Below are 12,819 nucleotides of genomic sequence, written 5' to 3'. Positions count from 1 at the left end.
AGGCATGTAGTTAAATACGCTCACCTCCATTGAGAGTGCGGCTGGAAGAAACTGCACGCCCTCAAGGCAAGGACACGAGTTTCCATTACTTGCCTTAAGCATTCTTCTGTAACCCCACATTTCAAAGGCCTCTACTCACTTTCTCTGCTTAGCATGTTGCTATCCCATGCAGTCTCTCGTTTCAGACAAATACTTCCACAAACGACGGCCTGGATAGTATATTCATGGTGAGTAGAAGGTTTCGTCCTGCTAGCTTCTCCTGTCATTGGTTATTCTACTTCCTAGTTCCCCAAATTCCTCCACCTCCTTAATCACTACAATCCCTAGTCCAATATCACCTGCTTCACCTTACTTTATCTACTACATTCCACTGCTCTTATTTAGTATTTCTTTGATTTCCTCCAGAACAATGACTACTATTGCCTGCGCTATATACACATTAAGATGTAAGAGAGGCAGACTACACACCTGCCCGCTCGCTGGCGGATTGTTGCTTCCATTATTCTGACCAGTACAGTTTCTATTATTCTTCGCTCCCTGTAATTAGTTCCAATCCTCTCCGGAATATCAGAACGCGTGGTCCAGTCTCCTATATCGAACAGGTAGGAGACTAACACGAGCACGCTCCCTAGCTGATAACCGCCCACAAACACTGGGGTCCTACTTCTTTGAGTTAAGGGATACCGAGTGTGTATGAGAGTTTCATTACAACACTTGGTCTTACCGTGTACTGGTCGATGTACAGTAGTCACCGAAACAAGCTGCTCAATTTCACTGCTATCACATGATCTTCTTTCTTGGTGGACATTCACGGCTAATTCCCATTGGTTCTCCGTCGATGTCAATCGCCGCGTGTCAACCTGTAACGAAGATCGCAAACCTTAGACATAGACCTTACACTTAGTTGACAATCCACTGTAATTCCAAGGTGGATATGGAGCACGCATTTGGAACAATCCTGCCTCATCACACTCGTGATTATTTTTTATTTTTTCGCACGTCACATGAAATGCCATTATGCCCATCTACCACATCACACAACGATGGCTGGTGTTTTATTCGACGTTTCGCCGTAGCATAGAGTGGTAATTGGAGACATGTTGTTTGTTCCTTATTCTGAGACATTACTCTGAAAATCGCAGAGTCATTTTATTCAGTGTATTGTTCGTGTGTTTATAAAGCACGAGTTGTCGGGTTTTCTGGGCATCATCCTCCTGCTGTAAAATTTTATAACATGTCCAACAACGACGCTTCTGAAGTCTCATGACCAATGTTGCGAGGTAACTCGTAACTGTGTCGAGAATTAACTTTTAAACATTAAATAGCATTTGGTGTTCGGTTGCTCTGCGTAGCTGTGAAATATTTAAGCTCACCAAGAAGACTGGAGACGTACTCTAAGTCCTCGATAATATCTCCTTAACACAGGAAATACCAATTTTAGAAGTTAGGAGTGGAGGAAATCAGCAGCAAATCACAGATAACAGAGAGTACTTGTTATCATTCCAGGCAGTTTAGCAGTAGATATAGCCTGGCTGGACTACTTCTTACAGTTCTAGGCAGTGTAGCAGTATATATCACCTGGCTTATGGCTCGAAGCAGCGTAGATGTAGATATGACCTGGCTGGACTACTTCTTACGGCTCCGTGTAGCAGTAGATATGATCAGGTTGGACTACTTCTTACGGCTCCGTGTAGCAGTAGATATGATCAGGTTGGACTACTTCTTACGGCTCCGTGTAGCAGTAGATATGATCAGGTTGGACTACTTCTTACGGCTCCGTGTAGCAGTAGATATGATCAGGTTGGACTACTTCTTACGGCTCCGTGTAGCAGTAGATATGACTTGGCTGGACTACTTCTTACGGCTCCGTGTAGCAGTAGATATGATCAGGTTGGACTACTTCTTACGGCTCCGTGTAGCAGTAGATATGATCAGGCTGGACTACTTCTTACGGCTCCGTGTAGCAGTAGATATGATCAGGTTGGACTACTTCTTACGGCTCCGTGTAGCAGTAGATATGATCAGGTTGGACTACTTCTTACGGCTCCGTGTAGCAGTAGATATGATCAGGTTGGACTACTTCTTACGGCTCCGTGTAGCAGTAGATATGATCAGGTTGGACTACTTCTTACGGCTCCGTGTAGCAGTAGATATGACTTGGCTGGACTACTTCTTACGGCTCCGTGTAGCAGTAGATATGACTTGGCTGGACTACTTCTTACGGCTCCGTGTAGCAGTAGATATGACTTGGCTGGACTACTTCTTACGGCTCCGTGTAGCAGTAGATATGATCAGGCTGGACTACTTCTTAAGGCTCCAGGCTGTGTAGTAATAGATAAGACTTGGCTGGAATACTTCTTATGGATCCAGGCTTTGTAGCAGTAGATATGACCTGGCTGGACTACTTCTTACGGCTCCGTGTAGCAGTAGATATGATCAGGTTGGACTACTTCTTACGGCTCCGTGTAGCAGTAGATATGATCAGGCTGGACTACTTCTTAAGGCTCCAGGCTGTGTAGTAATAGATAAGACTTGGCTGGAATACTTCTTATGGATCCAGGCTTTGTAGCAGTAGATATGATCAGGTTGGACTACTTCTTACGGCTCCGTGTAGCAGTAGATATGATCAGGTTGGACTACTTCTTACGGCTCCGTGTAGCAGTAGATATGATCAGGTTGGACTACTTCTTACGGCTCCGTGTAGCAGTAGATATGACTTGGCTGGACTACTTCTTACGGCTCCGTGTAGCAGTAGATATGATCAGGCTGGACTACTTCTTACGGCTCCGTGTAGCAGTAGATATGATCAGGTTGGACTACTTCTTACGGCTCCGTGTAGCAGTAGATATGATCAGGTTGGACTACTTCTTACAGCTCCGTGTAGCAGTAGATATGATCAGGCTGGACTACTTCTTAAGGCTCCAGGCTGTGTAGTAATAGATAAGACTTGGCTGGACTACTTCTTATGGATCCAGGCAGTTTTATTGGAAATAAATATTTATATAAAGAATGAAGAGCAGATAAAACCTCTTGGCAGATATGTAAGATATGTCCAGACCAAATCATGCGTTCGTCCATGATAACGCTGAGGTTCTTCACTTGTGGTACAAAAGGAATTGCAACATTCTGAAGGATTACTCTCGGCAATGGAAGTTTATTAATACTTGCCATTTGATGTTGATAGCCTAGAAGGATTACTTGTGACTTTGTAGGATTCAGTGGAAGACCGTTGGCAGCAGACCGTTCACTAACAGTCTGTAAGTCAATGTTTAGTAAGTCTATATTTTCCTGAAGGTCTTGCGCTGTACAGTCTGTGTAGAGTTGAAGGTCGTCAGCGTACATGCAGTATTTACAATGTCTTAAAATCGATGATACGCCATTCACAAAGAGTGCGATAAGAGAAGGTCCGAGTACAGAGCTTTGAGGGACTCCTCTATTCACGTAACGCCACGAGGGAACGATTACATTATTAGCTTTCACACATTGTTGACGTTCGTCAAGATAGGAATGCATATATGTATGTATGTATGTATGTATGTATGTATGTAGACGCATCACGAGAAGTCCGTGGATGAGTCACTACAATCTAGGCTATAAATAATTTTATTCACGCTGAGTGAAAGTAATGATAGTTTAGGGGTTGGCCCAAAACTTAATTCTCAAATATTTATATTATTATTGGTCCTATCGATAAATACTACATAACTAAAGTTTCATAGAATTAAATTTCCGATCATTTCTGTCATACATTTTTACCGTACCCGCTGTGATAACAGAAATATTCATGAATTTGTATTTTTGTTACTGAATCCATATCAACGCCGAGCCACGAGAAATTGGGTTAGCAGATTTTAATGAAAATCGGTATATATAGTTGGGAATAAAAAAACTACAGTCTAAGCTGGATGAAAATGTATTCTACGGGGAGGTGCCTAAAATTTAATTTTTAAATACCTATGTTATTGTTGCTGTCGAAACGTACTACGTAAGAAATGTTATAGAGAGTACAATTTCCGATCTTTTATGTTTCATTCAGTTTTACCTACCGACTGTGATAACAGTGGTATTTCAGAGTCGGAAGAAAACTAAATGTGAAAGCCTTAAATGTCGAAAGCGCATAACATTGATCAGCAATATCATTACATTGACCATTGTTTGCTTTGTCTCTTATGCTGCCACTCATATCCGATAGATGGGATTACTACTGTGAACCGAGTATAACAGACTGACTGAATATCGGCTGGAAATAGCTGGGTAGTTTGAAATCTTTCCCCTTTAGCATGCCATTCCTTTGGTTCGTCCATTTTCTGATACTATTATTATTATTATTATTATTATTAGCGTATGGTAACGTACACAAAACAATACAAAGATTAAATATAAATGAACAGTAAGCACAAACCATTATATACATAATTATAAGATATACACATAACATTGAAAACAATCATGCAAGCAAAAGGGTTCAAAGATTTAGATCTAAATTCTCTAGCCATTGTATGGCCTCAGCAGAAGCCACCACAAAGTCCTGGCTAGATCCAGCGAATACCCTTCCAATGCATTCGGTGACGATATGGTCGATAGTCTGTTTAACTGCACCACAGTCACAGGCTGGGGAAGATCTCATACCCCATTTAAACATCATTGAACCACATCTCCCGTGGTTAGTACGGACTCTGTTGAGGGCTACCCATGTCTTGCGGGGCAAATCAAAGCCAGCTGGAAGATTCTTATAATTGAACAATGCCCGCCATTGAGTCGGAGCTACACGGTTCCACTCTTGTTGCCAATCTGCTTTTGGATTGAAATCCCTCCTAACAAGTTCCTGTGCTGTTTGAATAGGAGGAGATCTTGATTTGAGGCGGCTGAATCTGACGTTAGCATCTTCATGGATGGGGAGATCAGGATTGGTTAATATCTTGCTGTATTCTCTAAACAAGTTGTTCAGTCTTCTAATTCTAGGAGGTTCTATGTGGCTGAGCACTGGCAACCAGAAAAGAGGAGTAGATTTTACTGTGCCACTTATGACACGCATTGTTTCATTCAGGACCGTGTCCACATTTTTAGCATGAGAGCTGTTGATCCATACAGAAGAACAGTACTCAGCTGTGGAAAGCACCAGCGCCATAGCTGAAGTACGCAAAGTAGATGCAGAGGCTCCCCATGTGGAGCCAGCAAGTTTGTGAATGATGTTGTTGCGTGACCTTAATTTGGCTGCTAGGTTGGTTAGATGTTTCCTGTATGATAGCGTTCGGTCGAGAGTAACTCCAAGATATTTGGGGTTGGCATTGTGAGGGAGAAGACTTCCATTAAGTGACACTTTCAAGGTGATATTCGCTTGCCGGTTATTTAAATGGAAGAAGCAGGTTTCCGTTTTACTAGGGCTTGGTTGCAAGCACCACGTTTTGAAGTATGTGCACAAAACATCCAGATCTGCATTTAAAGTTCTCTCTATCACATTAGCATCCACATGCTGACTAATTATTGCCAGATCGTCGGCATAAGCAAACTGACGAGAGCTCGTGACAGGTATGTCTGCAATATACAAGTTAAACAGTAATGGAGAGAGAACAGATCCTTGAGGTAAACCATTGTTAAGTACCTTTATTTTGCTGTGATTTGTATGCATGACTACCTGGATAATTCTGTTTGAGAGCATATTCTTAATCAGACGCGACATTTGACTGCACTTTGTCAGTTTAAAGAACTTATACACAATACCTTCTCTCCACACTGTATCATATGCAGCTGTTAGATCAATAAACACTGCACCACTCTTTAATTGCTTTTCAAAACCTGTCTCAATATGTGTTGTCAGTGCAAGCGCCTGATCTTCACAACTACGTTGAGGTCTAAAACCAGCCTGTTCGATTGGAATGATTTTAAAAATTAGAGGACTTATTCTATTGTAGATAAGCCGTTCCAAGAGCTTAAAGCAGACACTCATTAAGGCAATTGGTCTATAGCTTTCGACAGAATCCGTAGGTTTACCAGGTTTTAGGATAGCTAGTATCTTAGTTCGTTTAAATTCTGAAGGGAGTTGACTTGTTCGGAGTATGTTTGAGAAAAACTGCACTAGCCAGTTCCTTACATTTTTTCCACAGTGCTTCAAAAATTCTGGGTGTATACCATCAAAACCCGGGGATTTTCCATTTTTCAATTCATTTAAGGCAAGCAAAAGCTCTTGCTCAGTAAAAGGAGCAGAAATGTTGGAAGAAGTAGTGTACTCCTTTTTCAAACGAAACAGTTCGTTTTTTATAAACTTTTTGTGTAATTTGTCTGGCTTGGATTTGGACAAACTGGCAATGCGACTGGCAATATGATTAGGTGAAACCTCTGGTTTCAGCTGGGGACTGTGAGGTATTCTTCCCAGCTTCTTTAGAAGGCTCCAAGCTTTTCTACTTGAGTGTCTGAAGTCCAGTGTATCTATGGTTTCCTTCCATCTGCTTCGTCTAGCTTCATCTAGTTTATTAAGGAGCTCGTCAGCTACATCTTTTTCACCACTCTCCTGGAAATCCTCATAAAGTACTTCACAAGCCTCATCCCACCCTGGAATAAAGTCCTTTCTCACTCCACGGGGAATATGTCTTTTAGCGCATGTTAGAGTAGCTTTCACAAACCTAGAGTAGTTACTAACCTCAGGAGGAATCCATCGTATGGTACTGTCAAGATCAGCTGAATAGCTCTCCCAACTAGCTTTACTAAAGTTCCAACGAGGGAGTGGAGAAAATCTTATAATAGGAATCTGCATTCCAGTTTCCAGAAGTACAGGTCGATGTTGACTATGTGGAAAGTTCGTAAGAACTTTACGAAACACAGGTAAGCTGGATCCCTGAGAATCACATGAAGCAAAGCACAAGTCAGGGTTGGTTTCTGAGTCCCATCTTCCTGACTTGAATGTACGTTTGTCTTTTGGATTGAAAATCAGTTGCATGTTACAAAGCTCTGCCCACTCTATAAGTTTTTCTCCACAATGGTCACTATATCTATAACCCCACAGAGTATGATGACTATTGAAATCACCCACATAGATGGATGGGTGAGAGATTGTTTGAAGAACACTGTTAGGCCACTGAATTCCTGGAGGTTTATAAATATTTATGATTGATACATCATTAACTTTTGTAGTGATGTTGAAAATGCCTGCATCAGAATTAGCTGAGACTAGATAAGAGCAGGCGATGGAATTTCGAACAAAGGTTGCAGTTCCATAAGACTGATGATAAGTAGCTCCCAGTAACTTATATCCAGGAATGTTTCCTCTTGAACGAAGCTGAGATGGATCAGAGGCATGAGTTTCCTGAATGCATATTACATCAACATTATTTTCTAATGCCAGTTTGGAAAGGTAGTCACTTTTAGATCTACTGATTCCTTCGATGTTGATTTGAAGGACTCTCAGAACAGTTCCCAAGGGCTTTGCAGATTGGCTCTGAAAAGAGCTAGTATCATTCGTTTTGTGTACCATTAGCCAGGAGATCACAAGTGATAGTCTGGCAACCAAAAGGTGACGTTCAGTTCAGTACTGGCAACACAGTTACCTGTACCTATCCAGGGGCACCACGGGGAGGAATCAGCATCACCCCCTTTCTGATACTGCTGATACGTAACACACTGGTTCAACATAGTATTCCACCTGTTCGATTTCTACTATGACGCGCTGTTTTGATTGAGCAGTTGCACACTTAGGCCTAAGGCAGAGGCTTACTTATTAGTAGTAGTAGTAGTAGTAGCAGTAGTAGTATGACCTGGACTAGAATGATAATTAGGCCTATTCCAAATTATAACACCACAATTCACTAAATAACTCAAACTTCAACGCTGAAAAGAGCCGTTTCTTAAGAAAAGCTTCTCCCTCTTTACTTTTATTAGATTGTACATTCATTTTATTCCAACTTAGCAGTGAAAAGGGTTCCTCCTCTGGCTTGGAGGAGAAATTTTCCTCCAAGTCAGTTAGATTTTTTCTGCGGCCAGTGTAGTCTAACTCCTTTTCTAATACTGGCTTTTCTTCTGCCTGCTTGATGATTATTTTTGTGCTTTGGTTCAGATGCAGTTGATTAAACACCCTTATATCCTTTCAGTCCAGTCCTATTTTGCTCATAGTTCTAGACAGTAGTTCCCAGTTCACATTGTCAAAGGCATTTTCTAAGTCAATGAAGGTAAGACAAGTTGTTCTATTCATTCCAATCCTTCTCTCCACTAACATGCGTAAGGCCAGAATTGATTCTCTTGCTCCTCTGCCTTCTCTAAATCCAAATTGGTCTTCTCCAACATACTTATCTCCTGTTTATTCTTCTCTTGACCATATGAATGTGTATCTTGGAGCCATGTGTTAATATTGATGGTGTCCTCTAATCGGTGCGGTCACCTGCCCTTCCTATTTTCTGTATGGTAATGGCTCTGGATTGTGTGAAATCTTCTGCCACGATTCATCTTTCGTAGCATTCAGTTATTACTCTGAATAATTGGTCTTTATGTTGATACCTAAATGTTTCCGTAATTCTCCAGGGATATCATCAACACCGATTGTTTTCCTACATTCAAACCCCGAATGGCATGTTAAAATTCATGTCTCATGATTGAGGACATTGCATTTCTCTTCCACACTAATTGATGTCTTCAATTTGATTATTTTCATTCTTGAAGTCCTAATCACCGTACAGTTCTTCCATGTATTGTTTCCAGCGAGCACATATCTTATCGTTGTCTACCAGTAATATTCCTTCTTTATTTTTTACTACTGGAGATTTAGTTCCAATTTTGTAGTGAAGGGCACTGATTTTCTTATAAATTTGATCCTGTTTTCCCTTTTCCATACTTTCTTCTATCTCTTCAGCAAAGCTTTTGGTCCATTTCTCTTTTCCTCTTCCGTATTTTGTTCTAATCTGACTTTAAGCCCTTAACTGAAATCGTCTTTTGTCAGGCGACTTCCACGTGTACCTCTTCTAAGAGGAACTTCAAATAATGTGTTTGTAATAACCATATCATTTTTACTGCAGGAATCTACCGAAGTTTCACCTCTTGCATTTCTTTCCCCCAGACCAAAATTTCCTACTGTCTTGTTGCCTGTACGGAATCCCACTATTGCATTAAAATTGCCCATTATAGCGACATTATCTTTTTCTTTAGTTTGTTTTAATATTACTTCTGTAACCTCATACATAGTCTCCACTTCTTCCAAATTATGAGCCGATGGTGGGAAATATGTCTGAATTATTACCAAGTCCTCAGGTGCACTATTAATTTTCGCCATCTTTAATCGGTAGCTGCCATGGTAGGTACTAAAAATATTATTTGACCATTTTCTTCTTATTATAAGTGCCACTCCATGCTTTCCTCTTTTCTCTGCGCAACTTAAATTACTGTAATCTCATCACTGTAGAAGTCTCCATTTCCTTTCCATCTTGCTTCACGTATATCTAATATATCTACCTCATACTTCCTCATCTGGCCTCTCAATTCAACCAGTTTTCAAGCTTTCAATAGCGTTCGTACATTCCATGTTCCCATCTTCATGGTGGTTTTAGTGCGATTTCGCTTGCTAATGACCTGAGAAGCGCTCTTACCTCTCCTGCTATATCTAGGGTTCCGAAATCCATGATCAGTAGTCAACGTTTCCTCATTAATGTCAGCTCCCATTGTTTGCATTCTACTTGGGATATCCTTAGGATCCTTAATGGAGTGGTTTCCCGTTGCCTTCTCCATTCCATGCCGTTGACCAATATGTGTAGGTCATCCGCCTTTAGGGGCAATTTCTCACTCCAAGGACAAGAGAGTGCCGTAACCTCAATTCGTTCATCCACCCGCGGAGGAGGCTGTTGACATTCAGGCGGGTCACTTATATCGAAGGCCACTCGGTCCCCTTTTAGTCGCCTTTTACGACAGACAGAGGTTACCGTGGGTGAATTCTAACCCGCAGCCCACACCTTGAGTCAGTAGTGCAAGTAAGATCCTGAACTTCCACATCAGAGATGCCAGCACATAATCCGTGAATCCTCGAATGACGTATCTCACAGAAAAAGTAATACATTGGATCTAGCGTCACCTGGTTTCCTACATAGACGACAGACAATTGTTTGTTATCTTCTGTCTGACACACACAATAACAAAGAACAAGTAACTTAAACGTTGAAAATCATACTGAAAAATGTACGATGCTTGAATACTAACAAAACATGGCTACCGTTCCTTAGTTGGTGTAAAGGACACATAGGTGGTGTTAACTAACACAGTATACCTTTCAAGGCGAAATTTTACAATCAACGACAAACAAGAAACTATAACAAGGTGGCTGTCGTCTTCTTCACAGCTAAACTTAAGAATTTATGGGAAACATTGTCATAAAACCTGAGCAACGGAGGACAACACAATCATATATAAAACACACGAACAAACTTCGCAAACAGTCGGCGAACCCAAAAGAAGCACAATCAATACGGAGATTGCTTAACTGAAATCAATGGCCAAATCCACAGCCTCCTTAGAGTAGAGTCTGTGAGTATTAATTCTGCTAACTACTAAGTCCTAGCGCATCCGGTGACCATGTCGCGAACAAGCAGACTGCTTGTCTTGGGGCAAGCCGATTAGGAAGAAGGCAGATATAATTTAAATCGCTTGCCCAAGTCCCAGCGATAACACTACACATGTATGTAATTACTTCTGCTATGGGATACCTCACTGCTATTTATTGTCTCTTCCTAAAGCCGTTAGTGGTTAGCACATGTAAATGAGGTTTTGGTTTGATCTCTGCCTTCGTAATAAACAGGCCGTACTGTAGAAAGCGCGCCAAACCCATCAGCTGATCAATTTAATGAGCTAAGTGAATGCTACAAGTTGCGATTGAAATTCATTCCATGGATAATTGTGACTGTTGAAAGGCATAACTTAACATTAATTTAAGTATATTGAATGTTCCTTCTTCACACTTATCACATCAGAATTGATGTAGATAATGAGACAGTAGGTGAGCAAAGACAGTTCACCTCCCAGAAATGTGTCAGCACCCGAGGTCTAGTAGTGTACCAATGCAGGTTCCAATGCAATGTAAGGCTCTTAGAAGTTGCAAATATTTTACGAGTTGGTTGTGGTCCTTACATGGGCTAACGTAGGATTGTTGTTAACTTTGAGCCTATATGCACACATTTGATGGGTAGGGACTTGTTTTAATGTAATACGTGCTTCAGCAGCAGCGTTTCCAAGTACAAACTTAACATCTTTCGATAACAATGAAGCGTTGAAATTTTCTTCTACTTTATTTTGCATATCTTTCTGGGTAGCCTTCTGTCATTTCTTTATGGATACAGTACTTTTGCATCCATCTCTTGGCACAGGCCAGAGTAAAATGTAGCTTCCTACTAAGTCCCAGTCAACATCCATGGCTGTGACAATATGGAAGCTGCTAGGGTGCATCTGAGTGTTATGAAAGGTGCTGCTCACAGGGCCAGTCGTGCTGCAATAGTAGTACTTTCTGACCCAGTGAGGAAAGCAATAGCAAACCACCTCACTCCTCATCTTGCCTAGTACGCCTCATTTTGGTGCTGCCATTGGCTTTTGGGGTCTCTTTATAAATGCATAACCTTTGGTAGTGCTATTTGAGGATCCAACCAGCCTCTGGGCTGGTAACCTAACAGACAGACATCTTTTTGGGATGTTTGCACGGCGACAGAACGTGTAATACACTTAGAAAATGAAATAAAACCATACGGTCTGATGGTAATGAAACACTGAGTTCTTCTTCTCCTTTTCCATTATTATCAGCATCATTATCCTTATTATCATAATCATGAACTTGCCTCTCTTTATCTCGAAATGTGTGCTTAGTAACAGAACTTGTAGCGCTTGTAGTGCTCATAGATCGGACATGCTAAGATAACAGCTGACATCTTAACGACGAAGGCGTACGAAATATAAAATCTACCTGCTTTCTGACAAGTTCTAACCACATCCGCGCGGATTATGAACTACGGGTGCAGGCGCAGCATACCACGTGACCGTGACGTCGCGACCACGTGCTCCTGTGTGTAAACAAACTCACGTGTTGGCCGCGTGCTTTTGTAACAACTGCCAGGGTAAGAGCTGTCATCTTAACGGACCCAAACCTCACTCTTAAGGACAATATAGCATCGCAAACCTCACTGCTGCCCTCCTTATAGCGCTAAACCTAATTGCTGCCATCTTATGCACGTCGTGGAGCGGAATATAAAATCCACGTGCTTTTTGACACCTGTCAAGATAACAGCTGCCATATTTAACCACATGGGCACCGAACTTTAAACAACAGAACATCGCTAATCCCACTGCTGCCATCTTGACGGGGCTAAACCTCACTGTTACTACCTTGCTTATACGCTTTTCTGTTAGGTTACTGGTAATCGTTAAGCTGTTCGCATCATCGAAGTATAGAGTAACAAGTGTCTAGTAGATTTAACTTGTATCTTTCAATGAAGAATCTGTTAGCAAAAAATTAAAGTCCTTCGTTGAAAAACCTATTTCTAGCTATATTTGCAAAGTGTGTGGAAAAATATTTCCCGAGATTAACACAAGAAACGTCAGGAGATATCACGTAGGACAATTTTCCAATGTAAATATTGTAGAAGAGAGTTCAAGAACGCATAGAACGTTCAACGTCACGAAGCCGCGTGTAATGTAGATTCAGCGAGAAGAAAATATAAAGAGTTCAACCGTAGTCAAGAAAACTTTGATTAATTTTTAAAAAGTACACCTCTGCGTGAGATTTTTAATTCTCCGTTGCTGTCTTGGCATGCTTCAAGTTCTGTTACTAAGCACACATTTCGAGATAAAGAGAGGCAATGTCATAGT

General features: G+C 41.2%; 1 protein-coding gene across 1 annotated transcript in view; it reads right to left on the bottom strand.

The window, feature by feature from the left end:
• The window catches only part of LOC136886662 (hemolymph lipopolysaccharide-binding protein-like), a 47,361-nt gene that overhangs the window by 21,383 nt on the left and 13,159 nt on the right, over positions 1 to 12,819 (bottom strand). The window contains exon 3 of the mRNA XM_068230518.1: positions 725 to 860. Within this exon, the coding sequence (XP_068086619.1) occupies positions 725 to 860 (136 nt within the window). The remainder of the gene's footprint in view (positions 1 to 724; positions 861 to 12,819) is intronic.

The sequence above is a fragment of the Anabrus simplex genome, chromosome X (genome assembly GCF_040414725.1).
Source record: "Anabrus simplex isolate iqAnaSimp1 chromosome X, ASM4041472v1, whole genome shotgun sequence".
NCBI lineage: Eukaryota > Metazoa > Arthropoda > Insecta > Orthoptera > Tettigoniidae > Anabrus > Anabrus simplex.
Note: the sequence above shows the minus strand (reverse complement) of the source record. Positions and strands in the feature narration are given on the sequence as shown.